The sequence below is a fragment of the Dasypus novemcinctus genome, chromosome 5 (assembly GCF_030445035.2).
Source record: "Dasypus novemcinctus isolate mDasNov1 chromosome 5, mDasNov1.1.hap2, whole genome shotgun sequence".
NCBI lineage: Eukaryota > Metazoa > Chordata > Mammalia > Cingulata > Dasypodidae > Dasypus > Dasypus novemcinctus.
The window spans coordinates 107,505,187-107,532,783 of record NC_080677.1 but is presented as its reverse complement, the minus strand read 5'-3'; the positions used below and the strand labels follow the sequence as shown (position 1 = coordinate 107,532,783).

The 27,597-nt window shown below is 37.5% G+C and overlaps 1 protein-coding gene across 6 annotated transcripts in view; it reads left to right on the top strand.

The window, feature by feature from the left end:
• The window catches only part of TNPO3 (transportin 3), a 104,019-nt gene that overhangs the window by 39,318 nt on the left and 37,104 nt on the right, over positions 1–27,597 (top strand). For all 6 annotated transcript variants that reach the window (XM_004463213.4, XM_071215266.1, XM_071215268.1 and 3 more), the window contains 8 exons: positions 750–823; positions 3,122–3,278; positions 16,466–16,609; positions 19,425–19,600; positions 20,396–20,534; positions 21,830–21,976; positions 23,915–24,022; positions 25,714–25,805. In XM_004463213.4, coding sequence (XP_004463270.1) covers positions 750–823; positions 3,122–3,278; positions 16,466–16,609; positions 19,425–19,600; positions 20,396–20,534; positions 21,830–21,976; positions 23,915–24,022; positions 25,714–25,805 — 1,037 coding nt within the window. The remainder of the gene's footprint in view (positions 1–749; positions 824–3,121; positions 3,279–16,465; positions 16,610–19,424; positions 19,601–20,395; positions 20,535–21,829; positions 21,977–23,914; positions 24,023–25,713; positions 25,806–27,597) is intronic.

Here is a 27,597-nt window from a genome sequence, read left to right as displayed (position 1 = left end):
TGAGCCCAGGCCTCAGCAGTGGCTGTGGTGTTGCTCAGCATGCACACAGCTTGCTCGACCTTGGCCAGGTCTCCACCAGGTACCACAGTGGGAGGCTGGTAAATAATGCCAACCTTGAAGCCAGTGGGATACCAGTCCACAAACTGGATGCTACGCTTGGTCTTAATGGTGGCAATGGCAGCATTGATGTCTTTGGGAACTACGTCGCCATGGTACAGCAGGCAGCAGGCCATGTATTTACCTTGGCAAGAGTCACATTTCACCATCTGGTTGGCTGGCTCAAAGCAAGCATTGGTAATTTCTGCCACAGAAAGCTGTTCACAATAGGCTTTCTCAGCAGAGATGACAGGGGCATATGTGGCCAGAGGAAAGTGGATATGGAGATAGGGCACCTAGCTTTGGCCTTCTGACAAAATACAATCTGTGAAGTTCTGTGGTATTGCCAAATAAAATAAGTATTGATATATTCTGAGGGAAATCTATAGTTTATTCTTTCTGGCTACTTTCTTTGTTATTTTGTTTTTAATTTTTAAAAGTTAACTTTTAAATCCTAGCAATTGGTGACTAGCCCAGAAGAGTTTACATGATACATAGTTGTGTGTGTGTCTGTGTGTGTGTGCATAGCAGGATGATCAGTCTTAGTGTCATTGTTTGGAAGAAATTTAGTTTCTTTGCTTTCATTAATATTGATGATAACTCTATGTTCATGTTTTATACTCATTTATTTCATCTCTCTTCTTTGTATTCAGCTGGCCTTAGCAATAGCAGACCTTGCCCTCCAGATGCCTTCCTGGAAGGGGTGTGTACAAACGTTAGTGGAAAAGTAAGTAATGTATATTGATTGTATATACATTAGCATTTGGAATTACCATTAATGTACACAGAGAAACTTGTTAGTAATAGCTAGAGGTTTGAACTATTTCTCTGAACTCTTTTTTTTTTACTTTAATTTATTTCTCTCCATCCCCCCACCCCTCGTCTCCCTGTTCCCTGCTTTCTCTCTCCATTGTGTATTCTTCTGCGTCTGCTTGTATTCTCATTAGGCGGTTCTGGGAACCAATCCTGGAACCTTCCGGAGTGAGAGAGAGGTGATTACTCTCTTGTGCCACGTCAGCTCCCTGTTCTGCTACGTCTTCTTATTTTCCCTCCTCTGTGTCTCTTGTTGCATCATCTTGCTGTACCAGCACTCTGCGTTGGCCAGCACTCCTGCCTGGGGCTGCAGTCCCACATGGGGTGGCACTCTGCATGGGCCAGCTCACCATGTGGGCCAGCTTACCCTCACTAGGAGGCCCTGGGCATTGAACCCTGGACCTCCTATATGGTAGACAGGAGCCGAGTTGATTGAGCCACATCTTTTTCCCTCTCTGAGCTCTTAACATAGACTTATATATTTTTAACCTTTGTTAAATTAAGAAAAGTAATTTAATATTTAAATACAACAGAAATATATCACGTGGGACGTAAACAACATTTGTTATATCTTCCCCTTCTCCCCCTAGAATTAACTGCAGCAATATCTTTCATTGCTTTCTGGATCAGTCCACTAACTGATGAATCAGCAAGTTGGTAAAATATTGTCAGAATATTTTAACTTATATTAAATTGAGGATTGTTGTGAATATGCATTTTTGGTAATTGGGATTAGTTTCATGTCTGTCAGGAGGGCATTATATGTGGATACAAACCTGCTACCTTGAATAAAGCATTTCCTCATTGTCCTGGCAAGATAATCTTGCTATCTGCTTGCATTTTGGCATTTGGCTGGGAAATTGTCTAAAAAAGTAGATATCCTTTTTTTTTTTAACACTTTTTTTATTAAGGTTAATAAATCAAAATTTCCCATTTTAACCACTTTAAGTATACACTTTCTTAGTATTAATTAAATTCATGATGTTGCGCTATCATTACCACCATCCATTGCCAGAAATTTTTAATGACCCCAAATATAAACTCTCTATGTTATGCAAAAACTCCACAGTCCCTCCTGCCCCTGGGAACCTCTAATCTACTTTTTGTCTCTTGAATTTGCTTCCTGTGGATATTTCATATAAATGGCATTATAGTGTTTTTTCCCTTTCATGTATGCTTATTTCACACAACATAATGATTTCAACTTTCAGCCTTATAGTTGCATGTCCCAGTACTTTATTCCTTTTTGTGGATGAGTATGTATATAGTACATTTTGTTTATTTATCTGTCAGTGGACACTTGGGCTGTTTTCACCTTTTGGCTTTTTTGAATAATGCTGCCATGAACATTAGGATACAAGTATTTGTCTGGGTCCCTGCCTTTTTTTCTTCTTTAAGATACTGGGGCAAGGGCCTCGTCAGTAGGAAGCCGGCTCTCAATCTCAGAGCCACATTGGCTCCCCTGAGTTGGTTTTCTCATTTATTTGCTTGTTGTTGTTGTTTGTTTGTTTATTTATAGGTGGCACCGTGGAGGTACCCAGGACCTCCCATGTGGGAAGCAGGAGCTCAACTGCTTGAGCCATATCCACTCCCCTGGGTCCCTGCTTTTAAAACTTTGGGGTATATACCCAGAAGTGGATTTGCTGGGTCCTATGGTAATTCTATGTTTGATCTTTGAAGAAACATCAATAAATAAATATATTAATGAATGAATACATAGTAAGCACACATATGTTTAAATGTACATTTATCTATTCACCCATATGCTTTATATCATTTTTCACTTAATGTGTCATGGACATCTTTTCATGTTATAGATATTCATTATAATGGCTGTAGTATGTTCCATTTTATGGCTGGCTATAACCTTTTTTTCCTGTCTAATTTTGGAGGACGTTTATGTTTTTGCTATTATAAAAAAGTACTGCAGTGAACATCTTTGTACCCTTTGTGTATGTATGTGAGTTCTTTCTGAGACAAATTGCTGGAAGTGGATTGCCGGGTCAGAGGTTATGTATGCAAGTTGAAAATTTTGATTGGAAGATCTTTTCCAGATACCTTTCCAAAAGAATGTATCTTGTCTCACCCTCAGCAGTTAGTGAGAATGTCTCTTCTGTTGATAGTGGTTATTCTGATGGCTGTTATCTTATGTGATTGTGTACTTTGTGTCTATAAATGAGTTCTGATGTATCTCTTTCCTTTTCCTTTTCAGATATAGCAATGATGTAACTTCTCTGCCTTTTCTGCTGGAGATCCTTACAGTGTTACCTGAAGAAGTACATAGTCGTTCTTTAAGAATTGGAGCTAACCGGCGTACAGAAATTATAGAAGATTTGGCCTTCTACTCTAGTACAGTGGTATCTCTATTGGTGAGTAGGTTCGTTTCTTCCTATGGGGCAGAAAGCCAAGGTAATTACTTTGTAATCTCATTGCATTAGTGTGAAATAGTTTACAAAATTTGGCAGTGATAATACTTTGATATTTATATAATACTTTACAAAACATATTCAGAACCTATGCTTCTTGAGTTCCTAAATTATGTTGTGTGATGTTCTCTTCATTTTAATGAATGAGTGACATGCTTCAGAGTTACCCAACTGCTAATTCAGAATTTGAACTCAGGCCTTCTGATTACCCCATGCTTTTTCCATTCTTTTATGCTACAAACTATTGGCTCTTAATGAAGGGCCATGCTGAAGGAAATGTGCATAATTTTTTTTTCCTTAGTAGAGGATCCCCTCTTAAGGATGAATTGAGATTTTGATAGGGAGGTAAACCGGACTTGTCTTGACCTTTGAGCAATATCACAATTGTAGATTACCTAGTAACACATTGTTTTTAAAAGAATTAAATATATTAGGTCCTTTTCAATTAGCTGGAACTTTTACTGCTCTAGATCAGGGGGTGGGCATAGTACAGTCCAAGGATTTTACTGCCTATTTTTGTAAATAAAGTTTTAATGGAACATAACCATGCCGATTTGTTTAATGTCTATATCTTTTATTATGAGCTGTAATGACAGAACTGTAGTTGTCACAGAGACTGTATGACTTGCAAAGCTGGAAATATTTACTATCTGACCCTTTACAAAAAATCTTACGACTGATCTAGACAGTATTAAATTGATTATCTAGCCCACATCTCATTTTATGTCTTTATTTCTTTATTTCTTTTTCTTTTTCTTTTTTTGTGTGTGTGCCAGTTTTAGTCTTTATAGCCCAGTTCAATTTTCTCATTAATTTGGCTATGGTAGTTTATTTTTTTAGGGATTTGTTTTAGTACTTCTGCAGTATGATTTATCTTTTTGTTTGAAAAAATAAAATTTTGTTTAAAATTGTTTTTAGTTTATTTTAGAAATTCATTGGGAACTTCTTTTAAATTAAACATTTAAAAAAATTAACCATTTATTTTAAAGAAAATTAGAAAATATAGATAAGCAAATTGCATTCAAACCATCTGGAGATCATACTGTTAACTCTTTAGTATATATCCTTCATGAATATATGTACAGATTTTTTTTAAACCCAAATGAGGTAATATTCTCTCTACCCTTCTGTATCCTGTTTTCTTTTCTTTTTTTTTATTCAAATAGCTCCATCTTTTCCATTTCATATCATGTAGTACCCAGGCTATATTCAAATTTCCCCTTTTAGTCCCAAAGTATCCTTTACAGAGTTTTTCCAAATCAGTGTCCTGTCTAGGATCATGCCTTCAATCAGGTTATATTTCTTAATCTAGTATAATCCCTCCTCTTCTCCCTTTTTAAGAATGACACTGACTTGTTGAAGAGCTTGAGCCCATTATTTTATAAAATAGCTCACCTTTTGGATTTCTGTTTGCTTCCTGTCTGTTTCATTTTGATTGTTTTTCTATTCTCTGCATTTCCTCTAATTAGAAGTAGGAGCTCCTTATGAGAATGAAGCCTTAATGCCCTAAGGCTTCCATTGTATGTAATGAATTCTTCCCTATGCATTAATATTTGCACTACCTCTATACCATCCTTAGGATAATTGAAAAAGTATTTACTCACATCACTTTCTGCAGGGCTTAATTCTTTCCCAGAAACTCCAGTTGAAAAAGGCTGAAAGACCTGATGGGTTCACGTTAAGCATTTTTGGCTAGAATACATCATATGTACTTCTGGTGCATCTCATTAGAAGATATCTACTTTTTGGTTAACCCTCCCTTAGTGACCACTAGATTAGGATGTTGATAATCAATCCTTCCATTTATAAAGTTTGTTTCCCTCCTTGTAATAGAATATAATTTGGGAAGCGATGTGGCTCAGGGCCTCCTGACCTGTGTGGTAAGCTGGCCCATGCGAGTGCTGCCACTCGCAAGGAGTGCTGTACCATGCTGGGATGTCCCCACGTAGGGGTGCCCCACATGCAATGAGTGCACCCCGTAAGGAGAGCTCTCCCTTGTGAAAAAAGCGCAGCCTGCCCAGGAGTGGTGCCGCACAAATGGAAAGCTGACGTGGCAAGATGACGCAACAAAGAAGAGATGCCGTTTCCCAGTGCCGCCGGATAATACAAGTGGACACAGAGAGCAGACTGCAGTGGGGAAGAGGAGAAAAATAAATAAAAATAAATCTTAAAAAAAAAAAAATTATATATATATAATTTGTGCAGTAGTAGTTTATTTTACAAATGTCCAGTTCCTTATCAAGCTTTTGCCTAATTATTCTAAATTCCTGTTGATAATCCTTATCTTAATCAATTCATTTTGGTTTGCAAAATGATGTTTTTCTAATTCTGTCTTTCCTACTACATATATATTAGTTGGCTTTCTTCCTGGTTCCTACTGGAAGTGTAGGATAAGTCTTATTTCTTTGTGGTTTAGTTATCACATTTTTCCAAGTTGGGGAAGGCTAGTCTCCCCAGGCACCTGAAGGGCAATAGCATTCACTGATAGGGGAGTAAGTGACTTGGGGGTTCAAGATTATCAGTTTCATCTAAGTTCAACCAGATATTGCTTTCATTCTAAGTTATAGAATCTTGTTGTTTACCAACAAGTTTCTTAACGTTCACATAAGAAACTCAGCAAGTCTGTAAATTCAACAGTCATTTGTAATTCAACAAGCTACACAATTATGTTTTGTGTTTTGGTTTCAGTAATATCAGCTCTGTGACTACAAGAAATAAGGAAGAAAAAAAAAGAGAAAAGAAATAAGAGCTTTCACAGCTGCCATGAGATCTCAGTGGTTCTCAAACTGTGACTTTAGAAGAGAGTTAATGAACCCGAACTTGTCATTTTTTCTTTGTAAGCACACAGATAAACTAAAGAATTCAACCCACACCACAGTCCTTATTACTGTTTTTTTTTAATGGTTAAATGAAGCAGCTAATTGTCCTCCCCAGGCTTATGCTTCAGTTGATATTTCATCACAGTCAACCACAAGTCCACAAGTGATATCTTGATTGTGAGGCAATCTCTGAAAATATATCCCTTTGGGTACTTAATAAAGTTCTGTCATGTTATAGAACCCAGAGGATGAAATTTTTGTCCTTAATTGTCAAGAAAAATGGGTATTTGGTTATAAAACCAGATACCAAAAATCTTTTTTTTCTTCCCCTCCCCTTACCTCTGACCCGAGATCACAATTGCCATAGGCTCTGGCATGTAAACAGGCCACAGTACATTTATTAAAATCTACAAGACGAGTCTTCTACTGCTTGCGAATGACTAATACAAACCTATTCTCCCATGAGCAGCTTCTCTAGCAGGTTTTAAAAGCACATAATTTAGGCAGCCTTTATGACCACACTCAGATCTTCTCCGGGCTGAAAATTGTCCCCCACAGGTAATTTTTTAGGCTACTGATCATTTGTCTTACTAATCTCTTTCTGTTCCTTCAGCTCATAGCAGATCCCCAAATAACCTTTCTAATTTTCTAACAAGTAGAATTCCAATTTCCCGTTAAAGAAATTCCACTTTAAAGTATAACTAATGATCATCTAAGAAAAACAAGACCGATTCTGTGCAACCTATAAACATTTTACCCCCTCTGCCGGAAGGAAGTGTGTTTAGGGGGAATTAAATATCACTTTGCAACGGTTTTGATCAATGATTGTTTTCAAATAATGTATTTAATATTGAAGTAATAGATTTTAAAAGAAGTAGATTGAATAAAAATCATCTGTTATTCAATAGGCATATCAACCAAGCAACTACTAATCTGTTTATAACTACAGTCCTTTATTATTATTATTTTAATTTTTGTAAATTTTTTAGAGAGGTTGTGGATTTACAGAAAATTCAAAAGATACAGGGTTCTCACATAAAACCCTATTATTAACACCTTGCATTGGTGTGGTACATTTGTAAAATGATGAAAGCACACTTTTATAATTGTACTATTAACCACAGTCCATGGTTTCACTCAGGGTTCACTGTGTTGTGCAGTCCCTTGGGTTTAAAAAAATTTTTTTTTAAGTTCTGGTAAAAGAATACAACCTAACACCAAGTTTTTGATACTGTTCTTCTTGTTCTCATGGCTGAACTGAGTTGACCTCTAATATTTTACTCCTATTTATTAGTCCAAGGTTTCAATTCTTCTGCTGTATTTTTTTTCTTTGTTTTATATATATATATATTTTTTAAAACTTTAGATTACATAAATGTTACATCAGAAATCTAGGGGGGCACAACCAGAAAGATGGTGGCTGAGTAAGGAGCTCCTAGAGTCAGCTCCTGCTTCAGGGCAGTTAGTAAAAACCCAGAGCTATCTGGAGCTAGCTGAAGCACCTTTTTGGGAGCTCCAGGAAACCAGAAGAGCATGCTGCAACATCCTTGAAGGAATGGAAGGAGGAGGGGACTGCTCATCTGCAGAGAAGATTCATAAGTAGAGTGCTCCACGCCATGGAGGCCGGTGCCCATTCTCCGCTGGAGGCACAAGCAGCCCTTGGAGCGGTTCCGTGGCTGGAATTGAAAGCTCCACTTCTCAAAAATGGGGGAGGAAGAGATGGTTGGACACCAGCTTCAGCTACTGATAAATAAATTCAGCGGGCTAAAGTATAATCCTAAGAACAGCTAAAGTTTGAACCTGTCCAAGTCAGAAGGAGGCTTAACTCTATGCTTGGTACAAGGGCAAGTGGGCTGGACTGAAAATCACAGTGCTGGTAGGGACCGGCTTCTTTCCATCCAGATCAGATTGCAGCTCTAGTGTAAGCCCCAACCCCACCACCAGTAGGGAGGAAGCTGGGGGGACCTGCACCAGCCAGGTAACGGGTCCTCAATAGCCAGAGTCATATTTAAAAGGAAAAGCAAACCCTCATCTCCAGACTTGAAATCATATTACCCAGCTATAGTAGTAAAAACAGCGTGGTACTGGCTTAAAGACAGACACATAGACCAATGTAACCAAGTTGGTGGTTTGGAAACAGACCTTCATATGTATGGTCAAGTGACTTTTGACTGGCCTGTCAAACCCACACAGCTCAGGCAGAACAGTCCATTCAACAAATGGTGCTGAAATAATTGGATATCCATAGCTAAAAGAAGGAAAGAGGACCCATATATCACACCTTATCCAAAAATTAACTCAAAGCAGATAAAAAACCTGAAAATAAAAGCAATAACTGTAAAGCTTCTAGAAGAAATTGTAGGAAAATATTTTTAACACCTGGTGGTAGGTGGTGAATTCTTTTTTTTTTCTGTCCCCTTCCCCTCCACCCTGGTTGTCTGTTCTCTGTGTCTATATGCTGCGTCTTCTTTGTCCACTTCTGTTGTCAGCAGCATGGGAATCTGTGTTTCTTTCTGTTGCGTCATCTTGTGTCAGCTCCGTGTGTGCAGCACCATTCCTGGGCAGGCTGCGCTTTCTTTCACTCTGGGCGGCTCTTCTTAAGGGGCGCACTCCTTGCCCATGGGGCTCCCCTACGCGGGGACAGGTGGTAGTAAAGAGGAGGACTGAGATAGACTAATGATGTTTAATGTATGTAGAAGTTTTAATTAGCTTTAATGTTAAAGTGTGGAAATGTATAGAGTGAATAGTAACAAATAGTAACAGCAAGATTGCAAATGGGATGTCGCTGAAAATGATAATCTAGGGATATAAATGCCAATTGACAGAATGCTGTGCTAGAGAATAGGAACTGAATAGCACAGTAAACCAAGAGGTGGATGAGAAATGTGGTTGATGGTCCAGATGCAATAATATCCTTTGTGAGTTAGAGCAAATGTATATCACTACATTTGCTGGGTGTAGTAGGAATGTGGAGAAGTAAGGGAAAAATACAACTGGAGTGCTCTATGATCTGTGGTTAACAGTAGTAATGTAATATTCTTGCATCTATACCAAAGATGTTATGTGCTGATAATGGGACAATATGGAAAATATGTGCCAAATGTACACTATGGAGTGGTAACAATTGGATGATATTATCTGTAACAAATGTTCCACCACAGTATTGTGTGTTGATAGAGGCATGTTGTTTGGGAATTCTGTACATGTGCATGATTATTTTATAAGTTTACAACTTCTGTCATTAAAAATATATTTAAAAAATAATACAAGGGTGAGTTGGGGGAAAAATACACCAAATATAAGATTAGGACTATAATTAGTAATAAGATTTTGACAATATTCTTTCATAATGTGTAACAAACGTCTCACAACAATGCAAGGTGTTAGTGGAGGGTTGTTGTGTGGGACCCCTGTATGATGTTATGCATGTTTGCTCTGTTAAGTTCACAACTTTTACTATACAGTTACTTTTTATGTATGTTCATATATAAGTGATAAAAAGATTATAAGAGGGTGGGTCGGAGAAAAAATACTTTGGTTAGTAGTAATATTTTGACAAGGCTCTTTAATCATGAGTTAAAAATGTTTTAAAAACAATGCAAGGTATTGGTGGTAGGGTGAGTTATGAGAGACCTGTATGATGTTATATATGTTTGTTTTGTAAGTTTACAACTATTACTATACATTTATTGTTTATGTATGAGCAATATACTTCAATAAATTAAAATATATAGGGGATTCCCATATACCCCACACACACATTTTCCCCCATTAACAACATCTTTCATTAGCATAGTACGTTTGTTATAATTGATAAACACATATTGAAGCATTGTTACTAAACACAGTCTATAGTTTACATTATGGTTTACACTTTGCACTGCACAATTTTACAGGTTTTGACAAAATGTGTAACTGCCTCTGTCATTTCAGTATCATGCAGAACATTTCCAATGTCCCCAAAATGCCCTTGTTATACCTATTCTTCCCTTCCCCTTCCTTCAGAACCTTGGTGACCTCTGTCTTTATATCAGTGTTACAAGTTCTTCCTTTACTAGAATACTAATAAGTCTATTTTGATCCATAGTTGCATTTCCCCGTTATGCTTGTTCATTCCTCAGTCTTGAAGATTTAGGGATAGTAATGCCCACTCTGCTTCTATTTGAGAGGGAGCTTAGATCCCATGTGGCAAATGGATGGAACAGTCCATTGCCACATGTTGTGGATACTCTGTTTTTGGGGATAGGTGTTGTCCATCATCATCCTTTTGTTAGTTTGTCCTGGATGAGTCCCATGAACTGGAAAGTAGGTGTTGGCTGTAACTGCTTAAATTCAGGGCTCAAAAAGCATATGAACAGCTCAGAGATTTAAGTCTCTGGGACATCTATTTAACAGGTATAGTACCAATTACAGGTTCAAATAAAAGGATCAGGAGAACCATGTGTAGGAAAATTATAAATTAATCTAACCCTGATACCACATATGTTACGTATTCCAAGGTAAGGCCCCCCAACAGTGCTGATTTCCTGGGGTTGTCTGCCCTACCTGTATTTGTCCAGATGTCTCTAGAACCCTCAGAAGCACCCCTGCTTGAGGCACTGTTTATTGTGGCAGGGAGTGAGATCCTCCTGAGATGTTACATAAGTTAACCTCTGGAATAATCTCCTGACTCACTTTGAACTCTTTTAATTGTGAAAACTCATTTGTATTTAATATTTCCCTCTTTTGGTCAAGGTCTTTTTATACCACCATATTATTAACACCTTACATTAGTGTGGTACATTTGTTACAATTGATGATAGTGTACATTTTCAGAATTGTACTGTTTAACTATAGTCCATGGTTTAACTTAGGGTTCACTGTATACAGTTCCATGGACTTTTCAAAAAAAATTTTATTCTCTTACCATATGTACTATCTAACATTTCCCCTTTTAATCACATTCAGATATATATATTTTTAGTGCTGTTAATTACATTTACAGTGTTGTGCAACCATCACCACCGTCCATTATCAAAATACTTTCATCATTCTAAATAGGAACCCTGTGCATTTTAAGCCTTAACTTGCCATTTCCTACCCCTACCCTGTCCCCTGTGAGTTTGCTTACTCTAATTAATTCAAATCACTGACATCATACAATATTTGTCCTTTTGTGCCTGGATTATTTCATTCAACATGATGTTTTCAAGGTTCATCCATGTCACATGTATCAGGACTTCATTCCTTTTTATGGCTAATATTCCACTGTATGTATTACATTTTATTTATCGATTCATCAGTTGATAGACATTTGGGTTGCTTCCATCTTTTGGCTCCTCCTGTATTTTTATTTGTGAATTATTCTTGACTCTGTGGCATTTATCTTGGGGTTTTTTTTTTGTTTTTTTTTTAAGATTTATTTATTTTCCACGTTCTCCCCTTTCACTCCTTTGTCTGCTCTCTGTGTCCATTCGCTCTGTGTTCTTCTGTGTCTGCTTGTATTCTCATTAGTCAGCTCCAGGAACCGATCCTGGGACCTGCCGGAGTGGGAGAGAGGCGATTACTCTCATGCCATCTCAGCTCCCCTTCTCTGCTACATCTTATTTTCTCTCCTCTGTGTCTCTTGTTGCATCATCTTGCTGTGCCACCTCTTCCTGTTGGCTGGCACTCCTGTGCAGGGCAGCTTTCCCGTGTGGAATGACATTTCCACAAAGGGCGGCACTCCTGCGTGGGGCCGCATTCCCGAGTGGGCCAGCACTTCCACATAGGCCAGCTCACTGCATGGGCCAGCTCTCCCTCACCAGGAGGCCTTGGGCATCAAACCCTGGACCTCCTGTATGATAAATGGGAGACCAGTTGGTTGAGCCACATCCATTTCCCTATCTTGCAGCTTTTATGGGCTCACTTTAAGAGACAGTTTTTAATACAGGCATACCTTGTTTTATTGTTCTTTGCTTTATTGTATTTCTTTTTTTTTTTTTTTAAAGATTTATTTACTTATTTAATTCCCCCCCCTCCCCCGGTTGTCTGTTCTCTGTGTCTATTTGCTGCATCTTGTTTCTTTACCCGCTTCTGTTGTCGTCAGCGGCATGGAAGTGTGGGTGGCGCCATTCCTGGGCAGGCTGCACTTTCTTTCGCACTGGACGGCTCTCCTTATGGGTGCACTCCTTGTGCGTGGGGCTCCCTTACGCGGGGGACACCCCTGCGTGGCGCGGCACTCCTTGCGCGCATCAGCACTGCACATGGGCCAGCTCCACACGGGTCAAGGAGGCCCGGGGTTTGAACTGTGGACCTCCCATGTGGTAGACGGACGCCCTAACCACTGGGCCAAGTCCGTTTCCCAGCTTTATTATATTTCATTGAGTTTTTATAAATTGAAAATTTGTAGCAACCTGGCATTGAACAATTCTGTCGGTGCCATTTTTCCCAAGAGCACGTGCTTGCTTTTTGTCTCTTTGTCACATAATATTTCAAAATTTTTCTTTATTATTTTATCTGTTATGGTGATCTGTGGTCAGTGATTTTTTTTTTTAAGTACCAAGACTGGGGTTTAAACTCTGGACCTCGTATGTTGGAAGTCAGAGTGCAACCACTGAACCACATGGCTTCCCAGTGATCAGCAATTTTGGTGTTACCATTGTAGTTGTTTGGAGACCCTATATACTGTGTCCATATAAGATGGCTAACTTAATAAATATTGTGTGTGTGTTTGACTGCTCCACCAATGAGCTATTCTCTCATCTTTCTCCCTCTCCTCAGAGCTCCCTATTCTCTGAGTCACAGTGTTGAAATTTGGCCAATTAATAACCCAAGTAGAAGAAAGAGTTACACATCTCTCTCTTTAAATCAAAAGCTAGAAATGATCATATTTTATGACTTAAGTGATATGAACTAATTATAATAAAGAAATTCATAGAGTTAGAATCTAGAACGTAGGTTACTAGGAGATAGATTGGGATTAGAGAATGGGGATTTGATCCTTAATTTGTACCGAATTTCTATTTAGATTGATGGTAAAAGTTGGATGGTGGTGATGGTAGCACGTTATTGGGAGTGTGATTAACAGCACTGAATTATATGGGTGAATGTGGTCATAAGGGGAAACTTTAGTAGGTCATGAATGTTACTAGAATAAAAATCTAAGAGGTAAAACAGGACTGTGTAACAGTGAACTTTACTATATTAAAATGTTCTTTCATGAATTATAACAAATGTATACCAATACAAAATATTAATACAGTCATATATGGAAAGAAATACACCTAATGTAAACTATGATGATAGTACTGTTTTAATAACTTTTCGTCAACTGTAACAAAGGTAACTTATGTTAAAAGATTAATACAATTGGGAAGCGGATGTGGCTCAACTGATAGAGCATTCACCTACCATATGGATGGTCCAGGGTTTGATCCCCAGGGCCTCCTGACCCATGTGGTAAACTGGCCCACGCGCAGAGCTGCCACAAAGAGTGCTGTTCCACACAGGGGTGCCCCCGCATACGGATGCTGCACGTGCAAGGAGTGTACCCCGCAAGAAGGGCCATCCCGCATGAAAACACAACCCGCCCAGGAGTGGAGCCACACACACGGAGAGCTGACGCAGCAAGATGACGCAAAAAAAGGGAAGCAGTTTCCCAGTGCCACCAGGTAATGCAAACGGACACAGAAGAACACACAGTGAATGGACACAGAGAGCAGACAATGGGGGGAAGGGGAGAGAAATAAATCTTAAAAAAAAAAAGTTAATACAATTACAAAAAAGTGCTGTCATCAGTTGTAACAAATGTTCTACACCAATGCAAGATGTTGGTTATTTATGTATGATTGGTCTGTAAAAACACAACTTCTCTAATAAAAAAATTCATAATTTTTTAAAAAGCTAGAAATGATCAAGCTTGATGAGTAAGGCATGTCGGAAGTGAGGCCACTTGCTCCAGTTAGCCAGGTTTTGAATGCAGAAGAAAAGTTGTTGAAGGAAATGAAAAGTATTACTCCAATGAACACATGTATGACAAGAAAAAGCAGCTTTATGTTAATAGGGAGAAAGTTTTAATGGTCTGAATAGATGAGCAAACCAGTCACAACATTTCCTTAAGCCCAGGCCTATTCCAGAGCAAGGCTCTAACTCTCATCAATTTTGTGAAAACAGAGAAGTAAGGAAACTACAGAAGAAAAGTTCGAAGCTAGCAGATGTTGCTTCATGAGGTTTAAAGAAAGAAGCTGTCTCTGTAACATAAGAGTGCAAGGTAAAGCAGCAAGTGCTGACTTAGAAGCTGTGGCAAGTTATCCAGAAGATGTAAGATCGTTGATGAAAGTGACTACACTAAACAGATTTTCACTGTAGACTAAACAGCCTTCTATTGGAAGATGACATCTTGGACTTTCATATCTAGAGAGGAAAGTCAATGCCTGGCTCCAGAACTTCAAAGGACAGGCTGACTCCCGTTCAGGAGTAATGCAGTTGGTGACTTGAAGTTGAAGCCATTGCTCATATACCATTCCAAAAATCCTAGGGCCCTTAAGAATTAGGCTAAATCTACTTTCCCTCTTCTGTTAATAGAAGAACAAAGCCTGGATAACAGCACATCTATTTACAATATAGTTTACTGAATATTTTAAGCCTACTGTTGATAGTTACTGCTCAGAAAAAAAGGTCCCTTTCAACATATTACTGCTTATTGACAGTTTACCTGGTCATCCAAGAGCTCTGCCAGAGATATACAAGATTTATGTTGTTTTCATGCCAGTTAACACAACATCCATTCTGCAGTCCGTGGATCAGAAAGTTGTTTTGACTTTCAAGTCTTATTATTTAAGAAATACATTTCATAAGGCTATAACTCTCATAGATAATGAGTCTTCTTTTTTTAAATTTCCTCCGCCCTTGAGGCTTTTTCTGTACTGTCTGTTCTCTGTCCATTCGCTGTGCATTCTTCTGTGTCTGTACTTATTTTTATTTATTTCCATCCCCCTTGCAGCTTGTTTGCTGCCTGCTCTCTCTGTCCGTTTGCTGCACGCTCTTCTGTTTTGCTTGTCTCCCCTTTTTGTTTCGTCACCTTGCTGAGTCACTCCGTGGCACTTGTGGGCCAGTCTGCAGTGCTTGTGGGCTGGTCCGTAGTGCTTGCAGGGCAAGCCTGCCTTCCCACGGAGATCCTGGGATGTGAACCCAGTGCCTCCCATATGGTACACGGGAGCCCAACTGATTGAGCCACAGCCGCTTCCTGATAGTGATTCTTCTAATGGATCTGGGTAAAGTAAATTATAAACCTTCTGGATGTCATAAGAACATTTGTGATTCTTGGGAGGAGGTCAGTATATCAACATTAGCAGGAGTTAGGGAGCAGTTGATCTCACCTCTCTTGGATGACTTTGAGGGGTCAGTACTTCAATGGAAGAAGTAACAGTAGATGTGATAGAAACAACAAGAGAATTAGAATTAGACATGGAACCTGAAGATGTGACTAAGTTGCTGCACTCTCATAATAGAACTTGAATGTATGAGCAGTTGTTTCTTATAGATGAATGAGGAAAGATGGAATCTGTTCCTGGTGAAGATGCTTTGAACATTGTTGAAATGACAACAGAGGATTAAGAATATTCTGTAAACTTAGTTGATAAAGCAGCAGCTGGGTTTGAGAGATTGACTCTAATTTTGAAGTTCTGTGGGAAAAAGGCTATCTAACAGCATTGTGGGGAGTGGATGTAGCTCAAGCAGCTGAGCTGCTTTCCACCTGGGAGGTCCCAGGTTCAGTCCCGGTACCTCCTAAGAACAAAACAAAACAAAAAACAAGCAAACAAATGGAAAAAAAAAATTCAGAGGGGCCAGCGTGGCTCAGTGGTTAAGCGCTAGCTTCCCACATATGAGGTCTGGGGTTCAATTTCCGGCCCTGGTACCTAAAAACAAAAACAAAAAACCAGCATCATATGCTATAGAGCATTCTTTCCTGAAAGAGTTAGTCTATGTGACAGACTTCATTGCTGACTTATTTTCAGAAATTGCCACGGCCACCTCAACTTTCAGCAACTACCACCCTAATCTTTAGTAGCCATCAACATCAAGGCAAAAAGATTACAACTCCCTGAAGGTTCAGGTGATAGAATTTTTTAACAATAAAGCGTTTTTTATTTAAAGTATGTACATTGTTTATTCAGACATTTAACAGACTAAGTATAGTGTAAGCATAACTTTTATATCCACTGGGAAACCAAAACATTTGTGTTACTCACTCACTTGACTCTTTTGTTTCTTCCTTCAATTACAGTTCAAACTAATAAGTGTGTATTAAGAGATTGGCATTTGTTTTTAACTACTTTCTCTTCTTTTCAGATGACCTGTGTAGAAAAAGCAGGAACAGATGAGAAAATGCTTATGAAGGTTTTTCGCTGTCTGGGTAGTTGGTTTAACTTGGGAGTTTTGGACAGTAACTTCATGGCTAACAATAAGTTACTAGCACTCCTTTTTGAAGTTTTGGTGAGTAATGTCTTTAAAAAAGTATTTCTGCCACACCCTCACTATTTTAATAACTAACCTTCAGGGACATAATGGTCCTTTTAGATTTCTGCACAGTGATTGGTAAGTAATGGTAAGAAAGCAAAAATGTCCTTTCCTTGTTCCCAAGTACCAAATTAGATGATCAGTTGTTTGTTGTACCGGGAAATTGAACCCTGGACCTCATACATGTGAAGCTGTGCTCACCCATACTAAAATCCAACTAACAGAAAAAAAAACACTGGTCTCTTTTTCTTTGCTTTTAAAAGTATAAAATTGTGTGTTTCTAAAAATGGTTATTGGGTCTTTTCTTCCAGTGTATATTATCATGACATAATTATTCGAACATAAAAACTTTAGAAAATACCGAGAAGGAATATTTATGAAATAATTCTTTTTAATACATCCAGAGACAATTATAGATCAGAATATTATTTTCATAATTGAGGTCGTTTGGTTAAATATCAAGTGGTATCCTGGGGTTGTTAAGGGATTTTGAAATTAGTACAACAAGAACTAGTGTTGGGAAGTGGCTTTGGCTCACCTGTTGGAGCATCCGCCTACAACATGGGAGGTCCTGGCTTCAAACCCAGGGTCCCCTGACGTGTGTGGTGAACTGGCCCATGCGCAGTGCTGATGCGTGCAAGGAGTGCCATGCCATGCAGGGGTATCCCCCATGTAGTGGAGCCCCACACTCAAGGAGTGTGCCCCATATGGAGAGCCACCCTGTGTGAAAAAAAAGTGCAACGTGTTCAGGAGTGGCACTGCATAGAGCTGATGGTGCAAGATGACGCAGCAAAAAAGAGACACAGATTCCTGGTGCTGCTGACAAGAATACAAGTGGACACAGAAGAACACACAGCAAATGAACACAGAGAGCAGACAAACTGGGGATGGGGGAAGGGGAGAGAAATAAATAAAAAATAAATCTTTAAAAAACAAAAACAAAAAAAAACTGATGTCTTTATATGTACTGTGCATTTTTTCTTTGAACTTTGAAAGTAGTTCTGAGTAATACATTCCTTTGTGCTAGAAGATAGGAGTTAAGTGAGTTCTTAGGATAAGAGTGGTTTTTAGAATCAGAAACATAGCAATAGCTCAAGCACAGATAATTGACAGATCTTTGGAACAGGTGAATTAAAAATGTGTGAAGTCATTAGAAATAAATTCAAATCCCATTTACGTTTTTAAAAATTTATAAATATGATTATATAGGAGTGGAGGACAATCTAGAATATACTTCATACTTAACAGTAGTGACTTTTGGGATCTGGGATTGGAGTAAGGGAGAAATTAATGTCACACTGAGAAATATTGTGACATTGATCCAGTGTCTGAACCTCTACTAGTTTGTAAGAAGAGTGTTTCTAGGGAAACGGACTTTGGCCCAGTGGTTAGGGCGTCCGTCTACCATATGGGAGGTCCGCGGTTCAAACCCCGGGCCTCCTTGACCCGTGTGGAGCTGGCCATGCGCAGTGCTGATGCGCGCAAGGAGTGCCGTGCCACGCAAGGGTGTCCCCCGCGTGGGGGAGCCCCACGCGCAAGGAGTGCGCCCGTGAGGAAAGCTGCCCAGCGTGAAAAGAAAGAGCAGCCTGCCCAGGAATGGCGCCACCCACACTTCCCGTGCCGCTGACGACAACAGAAGCGGACAAAGAAACAAGACGCAGCAAATAGACACCAAGAACAGACAACCAGGGGAGGGGGGGAAATTAAATAAATAAATAAATCTTAAAAAAAAAAAAAAAAAGAGTGTTTCTAGAGTTGGGAACAAATGTCTCTTTTTTTTAATGTTCATTTAATAGTTCAAAATCATGTCACATTTTAGTTTGCTTCGTATTTGGACTGTGACTTTCTTATTTAACTCTTCACTCTTTATCTCTTTTTTAAAAATCTTGTAAAAATATAATAGTTGATATATACAAAAAAATAAATTTGGGGGAGTGGATGTAGCTCAGTGGTTGAGTGCCTGCTTCCCTTGTACAAGGTCCTGGGTTCAATCCCTGGTACCTCATTTAAAAAAAAAGAAGTTTGAACATTTAACTTTTTAAACATAATAATATGAATATCTGAATCTACCACTCAACCTAAGATAATAACCTAATGACTAATTTGCATCTGTATGCTCTGTTGACCCTCATATATAACTTTTTTCCCCTCAGAGAATCTAAATGCCCTTGTTTTTATTATTCACGAAAGACTCATATGCCTTCATCAAATTTGTCCAATTTCTCTTAGCTGTACTTTTTTTCATAGAAACACTGGAAGCTTCTCTTCCTAAACTTTTCTTGTCTACTAGCACATATCGTTGCTAATGCAAAGTCAGATAACTGATTTTTACTACTTTTTAAGTGGCCTCCCTCTCCCCTCTCTGGAAGATTTAGGAACCTCTGTTTAACCTTGGTATTCTAAAATTTCATAATGATGTGTTTAGGTATGGGTTCTTGGTGCTTGATGGGCCTTTTCATTTTAGGTAGTATTTGAATATCAGAAAAGGCTATAAAAGATTTCCACAGATGAAATGGCAGCAAATACATAGCATGCCATTTGGAGGGCTGGTTTGAACAAAAACGAGATTAGAAATCATAACAGTGATTGAAGTACAGATGGGCTGATTTGCTTGGTATATAGGGAAATAGAGAAAGGACTAGGTAGATTGATGGGTGTCTTGTGGAAAGCCATGACCACTAGGCTCTTGTGCATTTCATTTACATGTTCAGAAACAGGTTATAATTGTTTTCCTGATGCTTAGTTTACAACTTAATGATCATATGTCTTCTCTATTCCTACTATCTTCCAGCAACAAGATAAGACTTCATCCAACCTCCACGAAGCTGCTTCAGACTGTGTGTGCTCAGCTCTCTATGCTATTGAGAATGTGGAAACTAACTTGCCATTAGCCATGCAACTTTTTCAGGGAGTCCTGACGTTGGAGACTGCCTATCATATGGCTGTGGCACGTGAAGATTTAGACAAGTGAGTAATTATTTAAAGCTGGAGCATTCATCTATTCTTAGTGACTCTGTAAATATAACAACTGCATCTTAAAGATGCTCTTTTCATTCTCATCAGCACCTAGAGTGGCAAACTCAATGCAGAAGTTGTAGAATTATCAATCATGGAAAGTAGTATTTTTTTGCTCTTACAAAGAGTAAGGTTTAAAGAATTAGGAATGAACTTTAAAATATCAGGTATGGGGAATGGATGTAGCTCAAGTGATTGGGCTCCTGCTTCCACATGGGAGGGTCCTGCGTCCATTTTAGGTGCTTCTTAAAGAAGACAAATAAAGAACAAGCAGCTACTGCAACAAAAACCATGTGCAAGGGAAGCAGATGTGGCTCAAGCAGTTGGGCGCCTGCCTCCCACATGGTAGGTCCTGGGTTCAGTTTCTGGTGCCTCCTAAAGAAAAAACAGACAACGAGCAAACATCAAGTGCAAACAATGAGCAGATAAGGGAGCCATCTTGGAGGGGGCGGGATAAAATTAAAACTATATATATATCAAGTATGAGTTTGTGGGAATTTTTATTAAAATGTTTAGGTTCTTGAGAACTTGTACTGACTTATGAGTCATTTGTTTATATGTGCAGATGTATGCAGTCTAAATAAAGGTGGCTGTCTTGAATATTGTGATATACAGCATAGCCATTAATCACTAGATTTCCCTTAGTCTGAAGCACCACTTTTTTTTTTTTTACTTAACTGTGGCTGTAAGAATGTACATATAATAGCCATATTTCTGACTTGGTTCTCATTCCTCTTTCTTCTATAGAGTTCTGAATTACTGCCGCATTTTCACTGAACTATGTGAAACTTTTCTTGAAAAAATTGTTTGTACTCCAGGCCAAGGTCTTGGAGACCTACGGACTCTGGAACTGCTTCTAATCTGTGCAGGACATCCTCAATATGAGGTAGTGTTTATAGCCTAACGTCATAATCTTCTATGTCCCATTGTCTCATGTGCAGCTTTTTATTTGGGGGAATTTATAGTCTTATTTTTAATTAACATGATGCCTAGTATGTTTTCCAGTGTTTATTTTTGTATTGGATTTGTGCTTCTGATTTGAGTTTTTTTCTGTTACCTGCTTAGCTGGGCTGACTGTTGTAGTTACCTCAGGGAACCTATTATCTCTTTCTTTTCATTTTCTTTTTTTTAGAACCTGGGAGCTCTTAGAGGGGAAGCAGGCACTCAAACACTGAGCAACACCCAGTCTTTTAAAGTGGCCTATTCCCTTAACACTGAGCCCCCTTTTTAGCTAGATTTATTTTCCAAAGCTTTACAGCTAAAAAACACACCCAATCCTAACTGTACCTCCACAAGTTTTAAGACACCATATTTTTCTCCAAATGAGGCATGGGAATGAGAAAGGAATTGAAAAGGACTTAAGAATTTCCTTCATTCAAAAATCTGGAATGAATACCTTGCCTCTTTTAAGTTCACTATATGTTTTTAAATCTCTTTATTTGAGAAGTTTTACATCCTCTTGATAGTAAAAGAAATGAGAAGGAAGTGCTTCCAAGTTGGGACATGGTTTTAAATGTTTTGGATCTTTTTGGATTCTTTATGGGAAAAGGATGTTTGGGGCATTCCTAGGGAGTCCTGGTTCTCAACTCTTTGTTATCACATAAAAGATAATTTTTTATTTCACATTATATCATGGAGATATTTAGATTTTAATGAAACCCAAATTATTTTGGGGAGGTCATATAGCACTATGCAATAATTACCACTTCTTTAAATAGTGCCACGTGTGAGGTAGATGTTGATAAAATCCTAGGACTTTTTCTCTTTTATTAATTATGAAGCCAATTCACTTATGTTCAGGAAATTGCAAATATGGTTTGCCTGGTAAGAAGTGTTCTTATTTCAAACATAAAATAATCTCAGGATTTGGGAAAAATACTTTAAAATTAGAGACTTTCATTTCTGTGTTTTCCTAAATTCAAAATCCATCACACTTTGGGAGGAATTTTCCCAATACTAAACAGAAGCCAGTCATCCTACCTGGAGTTTTGAGCTTAAAGTTGGAAGATAAATTTGGGAAATAGTAATAAATGCTGCTACAGAAAAGGTAGCAATTCCACTCAACATTGTTTTAAAAAATATATTTCCAAATTGCCCTAACAATAATAAAACTCTTCTAACACCATTTCTTTTCCTATTCAAATAAATCATCTTTTTTCCTTTTCTCTTTTAATCTAACAGGTAGTAGAAATTTCCTTTAACTTTTGGTACCGACTAGGGGAGCATTTGTACAAAACTAATGATGAGGTTATTCATGGCATCTTCAAAGCTTACATTCAGAGGCTCCTTCATGCCTTGGCTCGACACTGCCAACTGGAACCAGACCATGTAAGTTCCCTTCTCTGTGTCTTCAGATCTCCAGTTATCTTAATTTTTTCTCCTTTTCAGTGGCAATATGAAAAAATAAATGGAAGGACAGACTAAAGCTAATGGAATCTGCCAATTTTTGTCACTCTGTAACTTACACTGAAGAGGCCAATACCAATATAATAAAGAATATTAGGCCTATATAGAACAAGTCAGTCCTACTGAGCCAGTAATTCTGGGAATTTACTTAAATTTCTCTGCAGAAGCAAAAATAGCTATTTTATGTATAAAGCATTATTTATAAAAGTGAAGAAATAATCTGTGCAGTGTTAGAAGAAGAGTTGTATAAATTACAGTATAACAATTTGATGGCCAATTATGCAGCAGTTAGAAACAGTGACTTGAAAAAAAAAAGTGTGCTGAGTGAAAAATGAAAGAATGTAAAATATTATACTGTATTTCTTAATAGTGTAAAGTATGTGATTGTACTAAAAGCTAACACAAATGTGAAATATTTGTGTAAGAATGTTGACATTCAAAGAATGTCAATTCCCTCTCAGCCACACATTTTCTTTGTATTGTTTATGTTGATCTTATAATTAAAAGAGAAAATGTAGAAATAATCTATTTGATCTAGAAGGAAACATACTAAAAATATTATAAGATAGTCCATTGGAAAATTCTTCAGCCTCCACACTTTGCTTATTATTAGTCTCTTCAAATTTTGCTGCATTTATTTCATCCTTTTGGTTTGTTTGCTTATTTAGTTCTTTAATCTAGGGCCTGGAATAAGTTTTTTCCCATTGTTCACATTTAAATCTGACATGAAATATTCTATTCTCTTAATTTTAATGTTAATATTCTTTTGAGTCAAGGTATTTGTATCCCAAGGAATTTTAGAGATGATCTAATCTAGTGGTTTTCAATTTTTTTATTTTTTATTTTTTAAACTGATGAACTTTTATCGTCAACTGAATCTTACTTGAAAGCCTGCTATGTAAATAAAAGCAGAGCTGCTCTGGTTTAAATGGCTCTACTCGTTTGGTCTCCTTCCCATTGCTAGTTCTGTGGCACTATTTCCCTAATAGATAATTCCTTACACTTATATAGTGCTTAATACTTTGTGTAGTTCTTTATAATTTTATTCATTATCTCATCCAAGACAGCCATCATTTCTTCCTCATTCCTGGACCTTAATTTCTTCATCTTAAAGCAAGGAAGTTGAACTAGATCAGCAGTTCTCAATAGTAAAGGGGCTTTTCCATTTATTCATGGTTCAAGATTCTTATACATGTCCACAGCCAGCTCACAATTGGTAAGCCTTTGTTTATTCATAGGAGTGTGTTAGAAAAGGGGAAATTTTAGAACCATGAAATACAAATAATTTCTAATTTTTTAAATGAAAAGTTTCAAAGGCGAAATAATTTTGTAGTACCTTCATACACACCACCTAAATTCTACCATTAATATTTTACTGTGTGTTTTATTTTGTATCTTTCCACCCATATGATACTTTTAAAAGTCTAAAATTCTGTGTGAAGTCAATTGTGATAATGGTAGATTCTGATTCTGGTAGATCTTTAACAATAAAGCTGCAGAGGTTAGTTTAGTATTTATCTTACTTTATCTGCACAAGCTAGCTCTTAGCGACCTCTTCTAGGTTATTTCCTAACCTAACCCTACCACTCTACATTTCGCCAACAGCATAGCAAAGTATAACTTGGAAATGAAAAAAAGAAATTAAGCTTTTCTCATAGGAAAGGAAGAGGATAAATTGTATTGAGTTTTGACATACCTAGTAGTTTGGGAAACCCTCTAAAATAAAATATCCTTATGATTAGGCAATTTTTATACCTCAGAACCTGACTGCTTAATGGCTTTTTCTTTGTTCTTGATTTTATAGCAGTCCAATGAAGACTCATTGGGTTTAAACAAATGTCATCTGCTTTGAAATTTCAGGAGGGGGTTCCTGAGGAGACTGATGACTTTGGGGAGTTTCGGATGAGGGTATCTGACCTAGTGAAGGACTTGATTTTCCTGATTGGGTCTATGGAGTGTTTTGCTCAGGTAAGCCCATTTGGAGATTCTTGCCGGTCTTACTGATCACCTTAATTGTGTTTACTTCTGTGTTTTCTGTATATGACCTGACTTATTTCTTCAATCTCAGTCACTAAATGGGATAATAGACATGCAAGTGCCTAGCACACTGCCTGGCATATAGGAGCTATGTTTTATTTAATATTTTACAAGCAAATTGCAGTCTATAGATGGTTAATTTATGGTTCATTCTGGATAATGAGAGCTGTTGCACTTGTGGAACTGAAATAGACAATCATAGAGAAGCATTAAAGCCCCAAGGATGCTTATAGGGAATTTGGATCTAGCCAGGAAATAGAGACAATTTTCCTACTTTAATAATTATTTACCAATTCCAGGCAACTCTTTTCGTTATTTGGCATTTCCTTTGTCCATACTTAACGGCTAATTACTGTGTAGTTTCATCCCAGAAGTGACTATGTTAGAGTGGAAGATTCACAGTCCTGTGATTATCCTTGACATTTTACCTTATACGACAATGTGGTTGCAGCCATCACCATTCCACATCATTTAATATTAGGTGGTTTTCATACTGCTGGATCATGCTCTAAAGAACTCTGAAATATTAGTTTGAATGCTTTGTCATAGCAGGGCCAAACTTAATTTTTATTTTATTTTTCGTAACTCAGCCATTTTGTGTGTATATTTGGGCATAATCTGGTCTAGAAAGTGTATTATAACTATTTTTCACTGTATTAAGCAAAGTACATTTATTGACCCACCTACAAAGGGTTGGGGATTTTTAAAGAAAGCAGATAGTGAGATCTCTGGATCACAAGGCAGATGACATCTGCTTTCACTGGGTCTGTGGCTTTCAACAAGACTCCTGATCTTTTCCAGATCTTGTGTTATGAATTATATAAATATCAGTGTCCAAGATGTGTTCTGTGGTCCACTAACCCTGTGAGATGTTCTTTGCCGAAAACAAACAAACAAACAAAAAACAGTTATATCAGTTAAAATTAGGAACTGATTTAAATAGTATATTAAAGGTATATAAAAGTATATGTGAAGCCCTAAGCATGAGAGTTTTTGTCCTGCTTAGCAGTGTCCATTATTTGACTGTAGAAATCTTATTTAGATTAATCCCTAGTCACATTCCACAGTTGGATATATTATGAGAAATTCTGGACTGGAATATTTTGTAAGGTCTGCCCCCACGATGCCCCCACTCCCCTTCATTCTGCTTGGACATGGTATTGTGATAGGTGCTCTAAACAGCGGCTTTTTAGGAATTTAATCTATACTGCCAATACTGATGTGGACAAATAATTAAGTAGAAATGTAAAGACAATGCATATAAATAGGATTTACATTGTTTATCAACTTTAAAAGTATGTTTGTGTATTCATCAGTGATTATCAGGACCAGGAAAAGGCGCTTGTATAATATATTTTGTTTTTTCCATAATAATCATTTTCTGGGGGCAGATGATAATCTCAATATATGTAGGGAGCTAAGTGGGTTTATATCAGATACTAATAAAATAGTAGTCACTTCTAATTAGTGAGAAAGTAAAAAAATGAAAATTTCCCCTGGCTCTGAGAGAGATAGAAACAAGGGGCTAGATTAATTTTAACTAACAGGATTTTTTTGTTTTGTTTGTTTTTGGACTTCTGTTTTCCTTTTAATGGATCCGTAATCCACCTCTTCTTCTCTAGTTATATTCTACTCTGAAAGAAGGCAACCCACCCTGGGAGGTGACAGAAGCGGTTCTCTTTATCATGGCTGCTATAGCAAAGAGTGTTGATCCGTGAGTGTCTAATAATAAGTCTTTTGTTGGGAACTCTAAATATTGAGAGGAAGGAAGATTATACCCCTTTTTAAAAAATGATATATACTTGGAAACTGTTTGAACTTCTTCTTTAGTGCTATCAAATTTTCTTCCATAGTCTAAACCAGGGTAGCCTACATTCCAAATATCCATGTTTTAACCACATTTCCAAGAGTTAAAATTATTTTACCCTTGAGACTAGGAATAGAATGTGATTTATTTTCCAAGTGAGGCTCCCTTGTGAAAATTTGACATAGTCACGAATTTGCTAGATTGTTGAATTGTTGGTACTTGTTTAAAAGCAGTTGAATAGGGACTAGTTTGTCACCTATCATTGCTTTTTTCTGTCTTAGAGAAACATTTGTGAGTTTCAGAGAGAAGCAAGTCTTAGGCTCTGTTTTACCTGGAAGAGTAGCAAAATCAAAAGAGCAATAATTATTTTTGTTAATGCTGCTAGAAATTTTTTAATCATTAGAATTTAATTTTTAATTGCTTAGCACATGGGTCCCTAAAGCCAGAATGTACATGAATTTATAAGTTGATATTACTATCTGTCAAGTATCCTGTGTTATGATCAGACACCTGCATTTAAGCTTTCTATCCAGGGTCCAGATTAGAGAGGTGATTAAGGCAGATATTTATAAAAGTTCAAACAAAAAGAAAGAAGGGGAGGGGGGAAAGTTCAATGCTTCTTTCTTAACTGCCTTTTTAGGACCTAGTCAAATATTCAAGGAGATGTGGTAGGTTTATTTTTCTTTATTAAGAAGTCCTAATCCTTAATTACATACCATACTAATTGCTTTCAAATATGTTTTGTTAGCTTTTGGAACCTTCCGTGACAGTCCACAGATTATTAAAATCACTAACATTCTAAGGGTTGATTTGAAGAAAGATAGGTAGATGATCTCAATAATTAGCTTAATGTTCCTAAGAATTACGAGAAAAGATTTCATATTACTTTTTATTTATCCACATTTCAAGCCAACTGCACGATTACAAATTTTAGGGCACATGCAGACTTAATAGATTCAGTTTATAAGCAGGGGTTGCTCTTGTTCTAATCCAGGATATTATTTACATTTGAAACAGCTTTAATATTTTTTTTATTAAATTCATCCACTTTGGGTACATCCTCTACTCAGATCTAAAGAGTTGGGAAGGGAGAAAAGGAAGGAGAAAAGATAAATTCATATAGCTCTGGAAAGTGTCTGGTTAACTACTCTTCCTTCACATTCCAAATTGGGGTAGCTTTACCTATTCTTACAACTCAATTCTTGCTTCTTGAGGTAGTGAGGAAATTTAACTGGACCATTCCTACTTCCCTGCTCTCTTAAGTTCCCAGGATCCAGCTATAAAGTCTTTTGGAGAATAGCAGCTAATAGAAAATGGTTTATGAGAATTATTCCTTCATTTAGCCATTCAGCAATATTTATCAAGTGCCCACTATGTGCCAGGCACTGTTCTAGGTGCTGCAGATAAATAAATAAATCAGATTCTTTTTGAAAAGACATTGATCAACAGTAAATGCCTGCCTCTCCAATTTGAAGAGCCTCTATTTAATAGCATGATGTAGCTTTAGACATTTTGCTGGCATTCAGAATATTAAGGAGCAATATGTTTCTCCTGGATAAGAGTTCATTTCCATTTCCTTTCTCTTTTTAAGGATTTGAAAAAAACTCAAACATTTCTATCTGAACAGTAATTTATTTAGAAAGAAGTCCTTTAGCACTAATATATGTCATTACAGCTTGTTATTTGACCCAAGCATAAT